At 32.0% G+C, this 19,959-nt stretch overlaps 1 protein-coding gene across 1 annotated transcript; it reads right to left on the reverse strand.

Moving 5' to 3' along the window:
• Nucleotides 1–1,245: 1,245 nt before the first annotated feature.
• LOC141683025 (aspartic proteinase 36) lies at nucleotides 1,246–19,492 on the reverse strand. The gene is made up of 10 exons (XM_074487717.1): nucleotides 19,124–19,492; nucleotides 17,268–17,397; nucleotides 16,856–17,103; nucleotides 14,881–15,105; nucleotides 14,130–14,292; nucleotides 11,067–11,140; nucleotides 10,382–10,469; nucleotides 7,103–7,178; nucleotides 6,702–6,773; nucleotides 1,246–1,955 (listed from the first exon to the last, which is right to left on the reverse strand). The coding sequence occupies exons 1-10, from the start codon at nucleotides 19,345–19,347 to the stop codon at nucleotides 1,807–1,809; spliced, it is 1,449 nt and encodes a 482-aa protein (XP_074343818.1). The 5' UTR covers nucleotides 19,348–19,492; the 3' UTR covers nucleotides 1,246–1,806.
• Between the last annotated feature and the right edge of the window lie 467 nt (nucleotides 19,493–19,959).

Consider the following 19,959-nt stretch of genomic DNA (forward strand, 5'->3'; position numbering starts at 1 on the left):
TGGTGCGACTCAGCATGCCACTTATTCGGCGATCTCTTACTGATTGATTGGTATTTCTTGGGTTGTCACCAATATCTTGGAAGACTAAAAAATAATATACAGTATCTCATTATACAGCTAAAATCGAGTATCGAAAAATTGCAGCTATTACTTTTGAGTTACAGTGATTGAAGGAACTTTTATTGAATCTTGATGTACATCACAAGAAAGCTATTCCTGACACTACACATTGCCAAGTATCACATTTATCAATGAGAGAACGAAGCATATTGAGGTCAATTTTTACTTTGTGCCAACTACTATTCATGATGGATATTATCTCTCTGTTTTATGTTGATATACGTGAACAATTGACGGACATATTTACAAAAACTCTTCAAAGTTCGATTTTTATTTTAGCAAGTTAAGTATTCTGATCTACCTGCTATAACTTGAAACTTAAGAGGATATTAGAAAAATATATTAAATATATATTTTATTTTGAATATTTATTATAAAGATATAATATCGTAACATTGGGATATATATACACATAACCACCAAATATGATATTCCCTCCGTCCCTCCCAAATATTTATATTTGGGCTGGGCACGTAGTTTAAAAAAATGATAAAATACTAAAGGAAAGTTTAAAAAAATGAGTAAAGTAGTGAGACCGATTAATATTATATGTATAAAGTAGATATAGTGGAGAGAAATAATAAATATATTTATTTTAAAAATTATAAAAACTTTAATATTTTTGAAAAATTTTGAAATGTAAATAATGAGAAGGAACATCCCAAAAATAAAAGTGTAAACAAATGGTAGGGACAAAGAGAATATTATAATTGATTAAATGATTAAATAATATAGAACACTTTTATGGATGCTCCGACAATGAAACATAGGGAAATGGTATTTTCTGAATTCAAGAATTACGGAGCTACAACCAAGACAAGTGTCATTCCAATATTGGTGCCACCTATAAATTCATATTGCAGTAACGACAACAATACAGTTAAAGGAAAAGAGATAATGTTGATGAAAAACATTACATATTCATTGTTCTCAAATGAATAATACAGGTTGCCGAAATGAGCCTCCCAGTGCATATATGCCGAGAAGTTTATATATGTGACGAGTCAAGCTAAGATAGATGAAAATTGCTTCATTACGGATACATCTAAGAGCACGTGCCAGTCTGAGACACGTAACAGCACAGTTTCCATATTTTAATAAAAGATAATGGGCAATATGAGAGAATCAGCAAACTCACCGGTGAAAGGTCCGATGTTATGCACTTTAAGTGCTATACCAATCAGGCATTCTGGGTACAAACCAAAACACATGCCAACTCAAAAATCTCCAAAGCTTTGCCATGTGCTTGTTTTGTGTAATATATTTCCATATACATATATACAAGGTGCATTTACACAATATATTCGGTATACAATAATATCTGTGGTAATAGTGTGTAAATATCACCTAAAACATTTCCCAAAATTTTGAGTTTTCATTCTTTACTCTTTTATCCCTACTACAAGCACTGAAGCTTAAACTCACTATAAACATGAGAATGTTGTAAGAATGTGCATAAATCAACTGAACCTTAGCCCAAAGTTCTGAAGGAGTTGCTTTCATTTCCCCCTTATGCCCCTTGTAGCAAAACAACACACATCCTATTTGCCAGCCAATATATTGCGAAACCACCATGATTTTATGTTTTTCACTTTCTTTCGAGACCACCATGATTTTACTTTGTTTCACTGCACGGTATTTTCTATATATCTAGGAGTATGCGCTGCTTATATCCCGACATACTGGTCAGCTAAGTAAACCATGCAGCAAAATAGCTAATAACAAGATCTGAAGTGCCCTTTGGGTCCAACAACTGCAAGCAGAAGACAGGAAGTGTGCACCTACTAAATGTACAGATCCAGTAATCTCATCCTTCAGCTTAATGCTTGAAGAACCTGCATCCATATACAAGTTGATCACAACTCATAAATGTTAGTGGGAACTAAAAGTCCATCTACAGAGCATCAAAACTTTTTTTGTGCAAAAATTATTCTGAAACATTACTATTACTTTTCTATTAGCATGGTAAAAGATCAAGCAAGACTAGTATATTTGAGTACAAGGGCACTTTCTTAGAGAGAGTGTAATATTTTCTAAATTGCGAGTAAAAGAACTTTGTCCAAAGATCAGACTAATATCACTCGTCATCTGCAATAGAAGAAACATATTCCCCGGAAAATAGGCTAGAGTTCGACAATCTGACTAGGGAGAAAGAGGCAAAGTCTATAGTCTACTTAACATATCTAGATGGTTTAGGCCGTTAATAGGCTACCATTATTTATAACTACCTTTTCCATGAAAGGATTATTTTTTTATCACTTCCACAGTTATGTTTGTCTTCGGAATATCTGGAAAGCAGGGGTGCGGCACTTAAGTGATGCACTGCGCACCGGGTGCGGACTGGTGCGGCGGTGCGCGGGGGTGCGGCGTCATACGAACGGGGTGCGCCACCCAGCGTATCACACTAATACCTGACTGGAATTCATGGGAGTGCGGGAGAGGGGGTGCGGGAGGGCTAATAATGGTCATTTTCAGTTACCCTAAAACAACGAAAACCAACCCTAAATCAAACCAACAACTTATAGAGACATACATCGGGACGGGGAGAGACATCTGTTCTTCTCCAGTCAGTTGTGTTCAATCGGTGCGTCAAATGTGTTGACGTGCTGATACGTGTGTGTATATGCGTGACTGCGTGTGTGTATATAGGTGATGTCTTGATGATATATTAGTTGGGCCTTTTATTTTGGGCCTGGATATGTCAACTGTTTTGACTGTTCAGCCTACCAACTTTTTGTTCAGCCCACTAACTTAAAGTCCCTATCACACACTCCTTAAATTTTTAATATTTAGTTTTTTACTTTGCTGACATTTTTTGTATTATATTTATCAAAAAATGTTAAATAAATATATATAATATATTTTTTAATATTTTAAAATTATCCGTACCCCCCGCACCCGAATCCCAATTTTTTGAAATTTGCCGAATTCCCGTATTCCCGCACCGCGCACTCCCGCACCCGCACCCGCACCCGTGCTTCCTAGCTGAATATAGCGCAAGAAAATGTCATTAAACTGGTCCAAATAGCAGATGTTACTTCTCTTGTGCAATAGACTCCGAGCAATAGCAGAAAACAAATACATCGCCTAAATTTAATAGGGAAAACTGCCCTAAGTACGAACTTAGGGGAGTTATATGAGCATGTAATGTAGATTAATGGCACTATCGTAATAATAATTAAAAATTCTGCTTTAACAAAAATACCCCTCATGTATTCATATGAGAAACTCTTTGTATCTATCCAAAGTTAGGTGAGTACGTACTTAGGGCCCTTAAAGCCCCAATTTAATATTCGTACGAACCTTACAGCCATAATGTTATGGAAGTAAACTCATGTCACACATGCATGGCTTAGCAATGCAGTACTTTTATGGCAATCTTTTTTTTTGTGACAAGTTTGATATAAGAACCTTTGTATGCACAATCAACATATTATGTAATTTTCGGAAAGTGTGAACAATCTAGGTACATAGAGTACAACCATGTAATGTTTAAATAGTGGTAGTACAGTTTGAAATAAAAGCAAGCCAGTTCAGTTCTTTTGCAAAAGACAAAATATTGCAATTACTATCGAGGGCCAAATTTATTTTTACAAAAAGTGGTGTTTAGTTGTGATATTATAGAATTCATACTAATAGGAAACATACACTTCAAGCAATCAAGAATTTCTGCACCAGAGTTTCCTACAGGAGAGCTTGTAATCTAGCTCTTAGCACCTTGAATGAACTTAAACATATTGCACGTCATATTGCTTCGAAATGTCGAATGTATATTATATAAGATGATGTAGCAAAAATTAACCATGATATTGTAAAGGACATTGGACAATGCTACAGTAGTTAAATCCCCTACTTGAACTGAAACAAAAGAGCATATACGCAATGCGCAAACATTAAGCGCGCGCTTCACTGATGTAAAGTGCTCAAAACATAAACGCCCAATAGATAGAGATACACCGAAACACATGTAGATACTTGAACAAAATAAAATTGATAACAGTAAGCATAAAAATTTATATTTAGGGGTCATTTGTTTAATTTGAATACCTAAATCTGAATAATTCAAAAATCTGGATGATTAATAAATCTGAATATGAATGAATAATATCGTTTGACATCTAGCTTTTCTGAACCACAAAAAATAATGTGTAATCAAATTTTTATTATAATATTTTGAATTTTTTTTTAAATTATTAATTTTTTATTCCAAAAACAATATTTTACAAATTTTGTAATTGCAACTTAGATAATAACTAGCCTAAAACCCGTGCGATGCAAGGTTGTTTTAAATAATTGTTATATAATTTTTTTTATTTTAATATTGTATCAATTATAGTTGTTAAAAGAGTAAGAAATATATTATTTTTTAGCCCGATGTCATTATATCGACTAACGAATTATTTTTTATTTTAAAGTTTTTTAGCGCGGTTCAATAGTCTAATTGTTTTGACAACGTCAATAGCATTTATTGTTTTTTAACCCGAACACCGTCTATATCTACCCAAACATCGTTTCCTACTCGCCTGCTATGACTGGATATATGTACATATATCTTTTTGTTTCAGGGGTTTCATAATTTTTAATGATAATATTATATAATAGAATTATGTCAAATTAAAAAATTAATTAATTGACGACAATTAAATAATTTCAGCAAGTAATTGTTTAAGAAACCTAAAATTAAATGATAATTCATTGGTAGGTATAATATCTTAGGATAAAAGAAAATAATATACACTATTCATTTGGGCTCAATATAGTCGAATTTGCTGCATCGGGTTAAAATAAAACAATAAATATTATTGACGCGGTGCAATGCACCGGTTTCCATTAATATTTTTAAAATTTTATTTATTCAACCATATCAAAACTTTAATGTATTTATAAAAATATAAAATAATTATAGATTTATAATCAATGAAATAAAATAATTAGGCAGGAACTGTGTTCGTAGTTTAGGAAAACGGGGTAGTTTAAGAGGGATGAGGACAATATGTCTAATGGTTTATCGATTTAGTAATTTAGTTGGTGTATAACATCATTATTTTTTAATAATTAAAATAAGGAGATAACGGCTGAAATAAATTATAACTCAACATGTCTATTATAGTTTAGTATATATTAGTAATTTAGCAGATGTACAACTCCATTTTTTTAATAGCCCATTTATTTTTATTTTTAATAATAAAACTAAATGAATATGTTTGAAGCAAATTGTACCCTGTGCTGTTCATTATAGCTTTGATATTGATTTCAATCTGGTTGGCTAGGTAACACAACTCTCCCTACGCACATTTTTTTTCCTTCGGCCAATTCGAATTCTTCTATTTCAAGTGACATAGAATCCTAAATGGTGTGAGATAGTGTTGGCTGCTCGTAGACGTTTTAGGGATGATGTGTTAAAAAAGATAATCAAATTAAGGGTAAATAAGTAATTTCAGCAAGTACCGACCGACTACCAAATTTTTAATGTTTCGTCTATTATAATATAGTATAGATGATAATAAGTACATAAACAAATAAATTGACTATTATTTATAATAAAAAATTCAAAATATTAAATTCAGTAAAAAAAAATATTGAGCAAGAAAATGGTTTACTGGACAAATATGATACTTACAAATAAAATCATATGTATACATTTAAAACAAATTTAAAGATGAAATAATAGAGGATAAAATGATAGATGAGTAATAAATGTAATAGTGCATCACACGTTCAAAATCATTTCATAAACGGTTTATGTAGAATTTTTAGCAGGAACAGTTCAGTTTCATAAGGAACAGTTCAGTTTCATATGGACGATTCATGGGAGAAAAAATTGAAAACAAACAATCTTATTGCATGAATCGGTCAGCTTAGATCTCATTCAGCCCTCTTCAGGAGCAACCAAATGGCCCCTTGGATTAAAGCTTTCACAAGTTATAATCAAAATCTGATTTTGGAAATTGAAGATCCATGTGAATTGTCATCCATGTCCTGCCCGAATTTTTAATGTTGTGATTGAAAGTTTATATAAATGATATTAGATAGTAACCCCATATTCATTAGTAATAGGGAAAAATACCATTATATAATTTGAATTATATATTATAACTTCTTAAAGACCATGGCACTTATATCATTCAAAGAAACAAGATTTTTGTGGCTTTATATCCGGTACATGTTCCTTGGTTTGGTTTCAATTTGCAGGCCTTCCTCTAATGGTTTAGATTCTTTACTTATCCATCTTTGCTTTTAAATTCATTATTCAATATCAGTCATGCATTTCAATAAGCTCAAAACTTAAGTAAGATCACTTGGTTACAAACTGAGTATAGAGGGCATCAAATGTGACATGGTTGTACCATTGTATGATTAATATAATAATCTTTCCAAGTTGCAAGTAATGATATATTTATCCAGTCAACCAATATAGCGGTCCATATCTTTGGAGCTTGTCTTATTGTAATATAAGGAAACAAAACATTCAATGATACATAGAACATAATAATCAATTAAAAGGTAGCAGTACAATCACAAGATACTACTCTGGGGATATTTTAAAAGAATAATTAAGTGGACGGAAAAAAGTTACTCACAGTTATACTTTGTCCATCCAATGGCCTGGTTTTCAAGATCATAAAGAACTAGCCTATTAGAAAGTACTAGATCTGCAAACATCAAAATAGAGGTTTCAGACTAATCAAGAAATTTCATGGCCACTACAACTGTAGTGGATATGTAATATTTATCGAATAACTAAACATAATAAAAATAGATAATAACACAGCTTAGGTACAAGTACAGCAGGGAAAAGGACTACCCAAGCTCCACGTCATCCAGAACATTGTTTCCGAGGTTAAAACAGGTAATACTTATCGAACATAAAACAAACAGAATAGTGACTAGGTATTGTAGATTACTCAAACCATCACAAATACAAATTTATTCTCGTAATAATCGTGATCAAGTATCCAAATGTAAGATTAATATGTTATACCTCCTAAAATAGTAAGGTTCTTTTTATCACTGGTCCCCATACCACTGTCCTGCCAACCAAGACAGAATAGATTTTCCTGCAAAATTCCATCATCTTAGTAACATAAGATAAGTTTGAGATCTGATGGAACTTAAAAACGGCAATGATTTTCTTGATGAAGAGAAAAGCAAATAGAATAGCAATATAGTTTAAAACACTGATGCAAAACGAAAGTAAATTACAATAGAAATTGTTATATTCTATTAGTAATAATCATATGAGATATATATGTACAGGAATAGTAAAAGATTTCAATGATTCCATTAAGAACTTATGTCCACTAGTCACACATGTACGGTGTTGAATCTGGTGGGAGCTTATACGCTACTCGGTTATTGCTCCCTTAATTTAGCTACATTTTAAATAGAATAAAAACCTTTCGAATCAGAGAATCAGTAAGGTCACGGATAAATCCTCAATCAATTATAATATACATCTCTATTCAATAAAGAAGATTACAATTGTATATAAAGAACTCCCGAAACTTTGTGAGCAAGTAAACCTGGAAAAACCTTTTTATTATTAACGAACACCCGTTACATATACTACTATATAACAATCATCTAGAATAGTCCTAACTAGATGACATAGTTATTAATTACAAAACATACTTATATCTAAATAACTATATGAAATAAATTACAACTAGTTTAATTGTTCTATTTTCTATATCATTCTCCTTTGGTTTCAAAAAAAAATCGGCGCAAGTTTTATAATAAGAAAAATCAACAATCCTCATAGGAATTGACATGCGTTGAACATGAACTTTTAGAAGCTATCGAGATATATTATTTTATTTGTTTGACTTCGCGTAACCATCGAGGAATAATAAAATTAATGTGAGTTGTTCAAAAACTCTATTTATTATTCAAGGAGTGACTTCGAATCATTGATATCCTCTTGTATGATCTTCACATCATCAACATCACCAACTTGTACCTCTCATATATTGGAATATCAATTTTATGACAAACAAGTTCCTTAAACATCTCCAAACATGTTCAAACATCAACATCATCTATAATAATACTTAAAGTTGTCACAATGGATTCCTCTACGATAAAAGATTTTATAGGCTTTACAAACTTGAATCATAACTCTCCAAAGAACTTCATTTGATTCCTGGTCAATTTTTTGTACTCGTCATACAATTATTCAGATTCTATCCTCAGTTCTCCAGTTCTATTGACTGCCGGGTATGTAAAATCGAATAGATCTGATTATTTAAAGATGCCTTCAATAGAACAAAGTAATCATCGAACGAAGTTATCCATCAATTTACGCACTATTTCTTATCGCACAAAACATGTGTTCGAGCTCGAGCTCGAGCTCATTAACGAACCGAGTCGCTCTTGAGCTTTTATCGAACATAAATGAATCAAGCCGAGCTCGATGCCTTAACAACAGCTCATGAACATTAATATTTAATACGTAAAAAAAACTCCAAGTCCACCTGGCCTTGCTAAATATCAATTTTGGTTAAACCCAACTTCAAATTTAAACAATATTAAAAGGATTCATCAATTAGATATTTTGATTGTAATTTTAAACTTAAAATATTAGGATTATTATAAAAAAACTCAGGATATATGCAAATTTTTCGAGCTTTAACGAGCCGATCTCAAGCCGCACATGCTAATAGCTCTGCTCGAGCTTGTTATCTTAAAGCAAACGTTTTGTGTTCGAGCTCTTGCTCGAGTTGTTAACGAACCAAGCACTTATAGAACTGAGCTCGAACTTGTTCAGTAACAACTCGGTTCATTAACAGCTCAATTAGTGGATAAGTTTATAGTCAGGGACTAAGTTGTTTGTGCTGCTCTTTGTGGCTCAATATGGTTACCTTTAGTGGGCTGCTAGGAGGCTGGCGGTGACAAGTTGGTGGTTCTTGATACCACTTGATGCAGAACAATGTGAGAAAGGGATTTAAACAATTTATAAATATATACCTCCACAAATAATTGAATCCTAACCTTTTAGACCACAATTGTAATTAACTCGATTTGCAAACCTTTTTAAAGTTTGACATGACAAGAATTATCAAACATGTGTTACTGATAATTGAACATTGTTTTTGCCTGTTCATTGTTAAAAATATTATCAAGTAGAACATTGATAATTATATTAGATTATTAGCTAATCACAACGAACATATTACTTTAAAATATTTTGACGCTAAAATATACCATATGAATTTAATTTATTAAAAAAAATACCCAATTAGTTCTCCAAGTACTCATTTTGAGTACTATCCGATTTTTCGGGTACTCATATTTTCGAAACTAAACAAATTGAACCTATTCCCAACTTTTACAACATTGATATTTATTAATTTTTTCGGAGCTATTACCTCCATATCTACCTGCTACTTTCTCTGGCATTCTTTCTTACAAATGTTCATTTGTGGAACTTAAGCTCATCATGTGCACAAATGTTGAAAATTTGAAAGGGCTCTTCTGATCCCAAGTTCAGAACTAGCTAAAATTTATAACACTAAAATTATCATCTAAACAAAATTAATATTTGATGGGGCATAAAATCATGTCAAAAGTTTTGTTAGAAATTGAATCTGAGCTAATTTCCAAGAGTTAAAGTAGTCAATTAAGTTGTTGTTAGGTCTAGATAAGCCATTTTGAATTTTTCTCGATTAGCTTCCTGATTTCTCTTCTGTTCACAAGCTCTGTATCAAGGTTGTCACGGTGTCAAGTCGACCCTCGACGCCCGAGTACCTTCGTGAAGACTAGTCAACAAGTTGCCCCGACTAGTCGTAAAAGTCGACAAAGTGTTCATTATACATATAATTACTAGATTTAATATATAATATAACTGAACACATTAGTTTTACATTTAAATCAAAAGTAATAGAATAATAAGTTCAAAATAAGCATGGTACACCACAATTATAGTTACGAAGGGCCCAAGTCAGACGACGAGACTCTTGGACGACCTTCATGTCAACTAGTCGATGACAGGTCGGGCTTCGAGACTCTCGGCGCCTAAATACCTTCGCGTCGACTAGTCGGTGACTAGTCGTCTTCGTGATACCAATGCTCTGTATAAATATAATAAAATTTAATCTAGTTTTCTCAAGATTCTAGCCTGTACAGCCTGTTTAATATGTGGTTAAACCAACAAGTTTACAAATAAATGTCACATACACCATGTCAACCCCCAAATTTTGAAATGAAAGAATACATTAAGATATTCAATTCATAATAAGAGGCATGACAAGAAATTACTTACAAATGGGAACAGGTACTCATGTGGATAAACCTCTAAAACAAGCGACTTCTCAAAATGAAAAGTTACCGGGGGGAATCCATCATCAACGCTGCAACAGAAAGTTAGAAAAGTACCAAAACTTAGAAACGCAATATATGTTCATTAGTTTTCTGAGCCGGATTATACTCATACTTATCTCACTTCATTTGAAGTCTGTAAATTTATCGGTCGTTTTTTATTATGCTGAAAGAAAGAAGTAGCTAAAAAACTACACCAATTAAAGTTTAACAAAGATGGTAAAGATACTTAAATGGGTCATAGAAGATTTTAGTTGTCGAGGCAAAAGTTAATCCAAGAACTGATTATATTGATTATTAGGAGGATATTCAAAAGCCTTTTTGACAATTTAGGTCGGGTTCAGAATAAGTGTTTTCATCTTATAAATTTGATTGACTATGTTGCTTCCATTATAAACTCGTGGCTAAGAACCCTGACATTTAAATGATATAGATTGAGAATATTATAGACTCTAGAGCGTAATATTAGAAGACCACAAAAATGGAATCAATTGGAATAATGGATGGGCAAAACTGGTATATTTAACATTTAAATTAGGTCATTCACTCATTCTTATGCCTTCAAAAAATACAATCTATTATGCTCTACAATTAGGAAGACATTGGACTAATACCAAAACTAGATATACCTTTTAGAGTACTCAAAGCATGTATACTGGTCACGGAGAGTACGTAACTTCAAATCCGGCTGCCAGGTAAATATCTGAAAAAGAAATATATTTAATCAAAATGGATAGCAAGCTAAGTGCAAATATATATCCTATACATAATATGCATACGTGGGATTTTTGCATAATTGCCAAATGGTCATAAACCTTTAGATTAGACACCAACAATTTGTGGACCGTTAAATCCACTTATAATACACTCTAATCAAGGTTATCACGGCACCAAGTCGAGGCTCGGCGCCCGGTACCTTGGAATCGCCTAGTCGACAAGTCGCCCGACTAGTCGAAAAAAGTCGACAAGTCGTTCATATACCTATTTTTAGAATATTTATACATACACACACTATAGGTAAACACATATCAAACTCATAGTTCAAAGCAAAAGTAGTAAATAATAAGTTCAAATACCAAATATCAAGCATTTCTAAGGTCTCAGCAATTAAAAACATAAGCAATGAGTGAAATCAACTAATCAAACATAGTCATCCATCACGAAATCATCATGAAAGTCTCCATCTCCTTGAGAACAAGTGTTCTCCACAGGTGAGTCAAGTGGTAAACCATAATCATCTTCCACATCCTGTCATCGATAATAATATTGTCTTCATCTTCATCTTCATTTAGCTTTCCTTTTAGGATCCTTAGCAAGCTCTTGCAGATTTTTCTCAGGCTCCATTTTGTTGCAGAGACTGAGAAGACCACTACAAGAAGAAGAAGAAGAACAATATAAAAAACGAAGCAGTACTACAGGTGGCAATGGTGAAAGATTGAAAGTTTGTAAAATAATACAGAGGCAAAGGTTGAATGTGAAGATAAATTTGTAAAGTTCAGAAATCAAAACATGTATCAAACAGAGGCAAAAAAGAAATATCAAAACATGTAATAATATATGTTAATTTCAGTTTAAAACTGATGAAATCAATTTCAAACGAAAGAAACCAAATAAAAATTGATTATTTTTTAGCAAAGAAGTATTAAAATAAAGAAATAATAAAAATTGGTTTTTATGTGTGGATAAATATTGAAAGTAAATAAAAGAAAAAAAAAGTAAGAAAAAATAATTAAAAAAACGTTTTTTTACTAAAATTGGAAAGAAAAAAGTGAATATATACACACACGCGTGTATATATAGACGCAGGAACGGAGAGATGAAAGAGACCAGAAGAAACGAAAAAAGAAGAGATTAGAAGAAAGAGAGAAGAAGTCAGATAGAAGATAGAAGAGGAGAGAAGAAGTGCTTACCGATTTGTTAATTGGAGAAGATGAGAGCGCTATTTTCCTCTTGTAGCCGCTTTTCTTTCTTTAGAAGCCCTCAGCCTCTCTTTGGAAAGTAAAATCAGGTAAGTTGGACTTAAAATCCCTATTTTTTCAGATATGGGCCGGGTCGGGTTCCGGGTCGAGTCAGTCGGGTAAAATCCACAAACAACTTAAAAATTAGGCGCGCGTCGACTTATTTTCAGAGGGTGACGTCGGCGACTAGTCGCCGACTTGATAACCATGGCTCTAATAGACCTAATTTAAAAGATCAAGTGTTCAAGTCATCACCACTACAACAAATAATAATATTATCTAATATAAAAGAGAAGATTTAAGCATCGATTCTTGATTTCATACAACAACAGAAAATATCGTTTAATTTAGTATTTCGGGAAGGATCAAGGTTTTGATTCTTAACAAGCGATAACATAATATTTATGTATATTATTAATATAAAAATTAAAGGTTCAATCCTTAACAACTTAGAGAAATAACATAATTCATATTTTTTAGAGATTCGGTTAATTTTCTATGTTAGGCATGGTAAGAAAGAAATAGATTATTTTCATATACTAAAAATAAAGACATTATTGTGGCATACTAACAAATTTAATTAATAAAATTTAATAAGCATTTAACTACATTGTATAAAGCAATACTGTTACAAAAAATGTTTAAATATAAATTAAAATAGTATAATTCCCTTAAAAATTAGAATTTAATACTCCAAATTATTTACAATAACTTTCAAGAACATGTTAAAAAATTTTAAATTATCTTTTAGCAGAATTCAGAATTCTCATTAAAACTCAATATATAACTAATAAAAATATTATATACTACAACTCAATATCGAATACCCATGCATCACATAGGAGTTGAGCTAGCTAAACTAGAAAAATTCTACAGCCCATAAGGGCCATGTCCCATGCTTACGGATGGCAATTTTACCCGACCGACGAATACCCGACCCGTTCCGATCCGTTTGGATTATCGAAACCCGGTTTTTTGGATTTGGATCCGGATTTTGATCTTATTTTTAGACCTGAAAGAGTTTGGATCTGAATTTGGATCTTAGATATACCGAACCGATACCTGACCCGAATTCCGTTCCAAACCTGAACCGCACCCGAAACCCGAAAAAAATCCGATAGCATATTCTTATTTTGGATAATTTTGTAACAATAAAACATTGTTTATATACATCAAATATTAAATCTAATGTTTATAACCAAGATGTTGGATGATTATCGATAGTTGAATTTATTATATTTAACGCTAATAATGAATTATCTAAATATGTATAGTACTAATTTTTTAGTTAAACAAACGCACACGCATGAGAGAGTCGAACTTTTAACATACATTCAGGTTATTGACAATATATAAAGTACTACTTTTGTATTCTTAACATTCAAAAAAACATATTACTTAACACATTTGTATAATAATATAAATTTATTTATTTTTAATTAATTACTTTTAAAATATTTGAAGTATACCCGAAACCGACCCGAAACCTGAAAAAACCCGACGGATCGGATTTAGATCTTCGTTTTTAATATTCGGACCTGAACTCGATCTGAACCGAAACATAACGGATCGGATTTAGATCTTACGAAACCCGATCCGATCTGACCCGTTGTCATCCCTACCCATGCTTTATATGCGTGTGTGAGTGTGTGCGCTTTATAATTTGTGTGTGAATGTGTGTGCACGTGCTTGTGTCACACATGAATAAAGTAATGTATCATGAATAATACATACCTTCCTAACCAGTGCTTTATAAATAACTTCAGGAAGATAAGCCAAGGTTGTACCACTATCAATAATTGTTCCTTTCTTGTCTCCAGTCGCAAACACATCCGCTGTAAGATTAAGGAATTCATGGCCAACTTCAACCCCCGTCATATTTACATTGTAGTGCAGCCTTTGATTTCAAAATATAAATTAGTTAGAGCTATTGCAATACTCTACGTAATTTAGAGGTATTAATGATAAACTGAGATTGAAAGTAAAAGGGAGGCTTTGAGAGAGGTGGGCGGGGGGTAACTAACAAGTATGTAGGAGAGAACAATTGCTAATAACTTTTGACGATGCAATTAGTATTCAGATAAAAATAAATCTAATATAAGATAAGCTAAAACACAACTACATAACATTTGTATTCATGCTCGACCTTCATAGTAAAAGCAAATAAACATTATGAATTAATGCATTTAGCATCATATTCAGTTCTGTAATTCTTTTGAACTTCTATTTCCATATAAGTTTGCTCAAAGACAATAAAGTTGAGACACAAAATTACTTAAAAAATACATGAAGTTGACAAATTCCAGCAGCGGGTAAAATTTAAAAAAACAAAATCACAAGTTTAAAATATGTCTACTGAAATGGCAGCCAAGTCACATCTGCCATTAAGCCAAATTGAACGAAATTCAAAAAGAAAACAAAGGTTTTAGCACATTTAAATTAAAATATAAAAATTAACTTTACTTAGAGTTAAATAACCACGCACTGGTTTGGCATCAGAGGTGTCATGTTGACTTTGGGTTGAACAACATGCCCCATTGCAAAAATGCCGCCGCCATTAACACCATCTAGACAATGTGCAAACATCTTTTTAACTTTACCAGACGAAGCTAGCTGCGATAAAATAGATGAATTTGACTTTCCAAAACCAAGAATCCCGTCAAGCGCGTCATCATCAGAACCAAGATCCCCCGATTGTCGTGCACCACAACTAAAAGAAACCAAAATGTTTGCAACAGGAACAAAATAAAATTTTCAGCAAAGATAATGCATAAAATCCAATATGAAGTGTTCGTAAGTATCATTCAATTTTGTGAATTTAATTCTGCAAGAATTAAAAGACAACAGCAAAAAATCATTCAGAAGCAGCAAAAATACATTATTGAAAGAAAAGAAGAACCATCTCCACAAATTATTAGCCTCAGTAAAAAATTCAGAACTACATAATCTTTTAGTAACCAAAATTTTTACCTTGTATTAGGTTCCTCTATGAAAAATTACAAAATTTAAATAGTCATTTGATAAACATACTTCTAACTTCTACAAACCAAACTTCTAGCTTCTACCAGGCCATGCGACATTTATTTTGCTGAACGCAAAAATTGTACACAAATCCTAGGAGAAAGAAATTTTTATAAGAATAAATAAGTGGACTTTAAGTCTACTTAAGTACAGAAGGTAATGAAGTTTACATATATACATATATAATATGTACCTCTATAACTAGAAAAGGTAAACCTTAAACGTCTCAATGCGCTGAGATAATCGTTGCCCGAGTTCACGAAATCATTCATGTGTACTAAGAAAAAATGTGTTGGGTAATAAAATTTAAACACAATATATATTTAATTAGTTACAAAGAATGATTCAATTTAACAAAACAATAACAAGATAACTTGGGTGAATTAACCGCAAAAAAATCACTACCTCATGGGTTTCCTGATCGCAAAAGGGAGAGAATAAGATGGTTCACAACAACAAAAAAAGAAGACTCAATTCAATATTATTCCCATAATTAAGTATTAAAAAAGACTTGGGAATCACAATACTTATATAGGGAAATAAAATCCTAATAAAATAACCTAATGAACTAAGGTCCGATTGCAATTAAGCTTATTATATAATCTACTACACATTGATAAGCTATTAACCCCGCATAAAATATATGTAAGTGTGTGTGTACATACACACAAATACACCAATTCCTCTGTTAAATATGAATAAACTATTTACTAATACGAAGAAAAGTTTCCTTCAATTTTCATTCCCCATCAGTTTCCAATAGGACATAGTTTTTGGAGGTACATATATGAGCGATACTAATTAAATCTTTTCCAGGTCATCATAGGATATACTTGTAGAAGACTACACATTGATAAGCTATTAACCCCACATAAAATATAGGTATTTGTGTGTGTATATATATAAGTATGTATGTGTGTGTGCATATATACATACGCACATATACACTAATTCCTCTATTATATATGGATAAACTATTTACTAATACGAAGAAAAGTTTCCTTCAATTTTCAGTCCCCGTCAGTTTCCAACAGGACATAGTTTTTGGAGGTACAAATATGAGCGATACTAATTACTTTTCCTGGTCATCAGAGGATATACTTATAGAAGACCAACTATGATAGAACTTGCATTAACAAGCCTGACACAATTCGCCTCCATATGGACACATAACAGGAGCAACAGAACACGGGTACATAAATAGGCTTCATGAAATTCCTAAGAGAGTCTCATTTACTTGAGCTTTTAAAAGCTGTAAGAAATTTTGTTAGATACTAGGTTGCATCAATTATAGTCATTTTTTTACATGCGTCTCAAAGTAACTTTTCCGGCCTAAAAGAGACACAAATAAAGCTATATAAAAAGAAGTATGTGAGAGCAAACAAAGACTACCATTCAATATAAATCAATAAATTTAACAGCGAGAAACAAAGACTTACCCAAATATAACACTTCCATTTGCCAAACTAGTTTGGCGATCACCAGACACACGATCATATTGGACTACATCTCGAACGAAGTATCCCAAACTATAGCCACCATCACCATACACCTCGGTATACATACATGACATATTAGATTTGCAGGTAGAGACAGAACCTTTTCTGACCTCTAAACAAAATTCGTGATCACAGGAAATCTTCTTTCCCGTAACTGAATCTAATGGATTGTAGAGTGTGAGTTCAAGCTGTTAGGAAGTTGATATTAAAGTAAGGACCAAGATAAACTGTGATATGTCAAGAAGACCTACGGATTAATAAGGTAATAGCATAATGCTAGAACTAAATTTATAAGTTATATTAAAGTCAAAAAGCGAACAGGAAAAGGAGAAGAGAAAAGAGGTTCACTTACACCGTGATACCCTCGTTTTGGGCACTCTCTGCACTGAATGCAATTTACCCACATTATGTCACTTCCAGTATCTACTTGCACGGAGTAGTTCTTTGAAGGTGTTCCGATTCCAATATTAGCATAATAAAGCCTAAATATTTGGACATAACAGAAAAAGACATCATCACAAATTAGTCCTGCATAAATCTCAAAACTATAGTAAGGAGCTTCTCTATCCTGTTACTTGCTCGAATGTAACTTTAAAGAAGTGGAAGTGCAACAACTCTAATTCATATTAGAAGTGATTAAGTACAAATTAATAAAAAAAATCACGAGTTGGAGAAAAAAATAATCACAAGTAATATCATAAATACAAATAAAGAGAGCCAAAAAAGACTATCATACAACATAGACTTACCTAAATATAACGCTTCCATTTTCCAAACTAAGATGAGCTTATGAATTCAGATGTATTAAAGATTGCCATAGTAAAATTTATTACTACCAGAGAAATTAATGAACATCTATTTGATATTAATGAAGAATGTAATAATTCGAGTTGAATCAACAAATCAACGTCAAAACATAGAGTCTGGGTCAAAAAATGATGAGGATTTGAGTAGAGAGAATGTATATAGTGATGTCATTAGGGTTTATAAGGATGTGCTCTGAAGTATTTAATGATGTAAAGACGATAAAAAAAGCATATATTTATATACATTCAAAGGGCCTTCATTTGCTTTCAGAAATGCCATGTCTAAGAACTTGTTAAATAGTAGTACACTTATATTAATTTTACAAATCTCCATCTAAACTAATGTTCTCATGTGAATGAACATAACTCTCTCTGCTGCAGGGTATTCTAGTTTTCAAATTAGCTATAAAATCATTTTAATTGTTTGTGAATTAAAATATGGTATAGAAATTAGAATCCTTTTATCATATTATGTGGTTAAAAACAAGAATCCACAAATTGAAGTAGACTGTATAAATAGGATTCGCATCATGTGAAAATAATGTGACAGACTACTCCTAATCCGATATATTGATACTTATGTTTAAGTGCATATATCTCAATAAAAAGAGGAATACTTTTTATTAAACGATAATTAATCCAGTATTTACAAATACTTAACATTTTAGGTACTATAAAGATTCAGTTTAAATCTCTAAGTTCATGTAATTGAGATTGTTTGCTTAGATGGAGAAATTTTGACGGATCAAGGAATTAATAAATTAATTTGTATACATTATACACTGTTATTTGGGAATAAAACGAATTATAATGAATAAATTAATTTGTATACATTATACACTGTTATTTGGGAATAAAACGAATTATAATGAATTAGGTATTTTAGTTATATAAAGTAAACGCTTATTAGGATCAGTATATGTGGTTGTAATAGAATTACAAAATGATTTGTTTCCTTGAATTTATAAGGATTTAACACTTGTTTTCACGGCTTCTTAGACCTGTCCTACATCACATATGCAATAATTACAAGTATAGGCACTTGCTTGGAGTTGGAGAGCTAAAAGATCCGTGATACGTATTGACAACATTTTGCTAAAGATAAGACAAGCTATTTTATTAAGTTTGGTAGTTACGATGTCCTGGTGTTGTCTAAACAGAAACATGCTTTTTCAACACGAACATAAGTTCTCGAGTCGTTTAATTTAAATGTTGTCAATTCATAACCCCCAAAAAAGGGGGAAAAGAAGTTTAATGTTTTGTATATACATGGATACAATGGTAGTTGTTACTAGGAACACGAAAAGAATAAATTAGTTGTTAACTAAATTGGATTGCATTGAAGAATAGCAATGAATAAGAAAAATAAAAAGTGGTAAATGTGGGAAGGTAATAGGCTAACCCGACAGTATCAGCGCGGCCAATACCGCCAATAGGAAGGTCGACACCGGCGGCAAGAATATGGAGATGGCGGAGAGAATCATGAGATTTGAGAGCAGCCAGTGAATTATCCAGACCACCACCAGAAGAGAATTTTGAATTTACACTAATTACATACCCACTTGTGCTGCTGCTGCATATACACATCACTATGTATAACACCAATTTCTTTTTCCACAACGCCATATCATTTACTCCCCTTTCAGCGCCTCTTTTTTTAATTAATCGGACAAAACAGAGAGAGAGAGAGAGAGAGTATTTTAGCAGTGGGCGTAGACCGGAGACATGCGGTGTTTCTCAAGTCATGGTATACAATTAGCTAATTATCATTAATATTCAGCGGTTTTTTTGACAAATAAAGGAAATGTTATTTTCAGAGTGAAATTTTATTTCCAGAATTGAAAAATTATGAAACAATGAAATTACCCTTTACATTGTTTTTTCCTTCTGCTGTTCTTGTGTATACACATGGCAGTTTTGTTTTTTTATGCTTTGTTTACTTTGAAAATTAAAAATTGGCTCTGGAAATAGCATTTTTCATAAATAATAGGATAAGTTTTTGTTTAGTTTAACGGATAAGGACACTAATTTTATTAGTTTAACAATTTAATATTTCAATAAATGTCTAACATTATTTATTTTTATTTTTAATAATCAAAATAAGGAAATTATCGTTTAACCAAAATATTTTCCATTCCGATTATTATAATATAGATGGTATATATTTCCAACTTCTTAGAATCAATAGTACATGTATAAATTTAATGTGTAATTAATTCAATTCAAAACCTAAATTTT

Source organism: Apium graveolens, chromosome 9 (assembly GCF_009905375.1).
Source record: "Apium graveolens cultivar Ventura chromosome 9, ASM990537v1, whole genome shotgun sequence".
Taxonomy (NCBI): domain Eukaryota; kingdom Viridiplantae; phylum Streptophyta; class Magnoliopsida; order Apiales; family Apiaceae; genus Apium; species Apium graveolens.

Coding starts and splice junctions, on each gene's coding strand:
- LOC141683025 (XM_074487717.1), bottom strand. CDS start 19,347: ATGGCGTTGTGGAAAAAGAAATTGGTGTTATACATAGTGATGTGTATA. Junction 17,104..17,267: donor CAAAACGAGGGTATCACGGT/GTAAGTGAACCT, acceptor ACTTCCTAACAG/CTTGAACTCACACTCTACAA. Junction 11,141..14,129: donor ATAAAGCACTGGTTAGGAAG/GTATGTATTATT, acceptor TTTCTTTTTCAG/ATATTTACCTGGCAGCCGGA.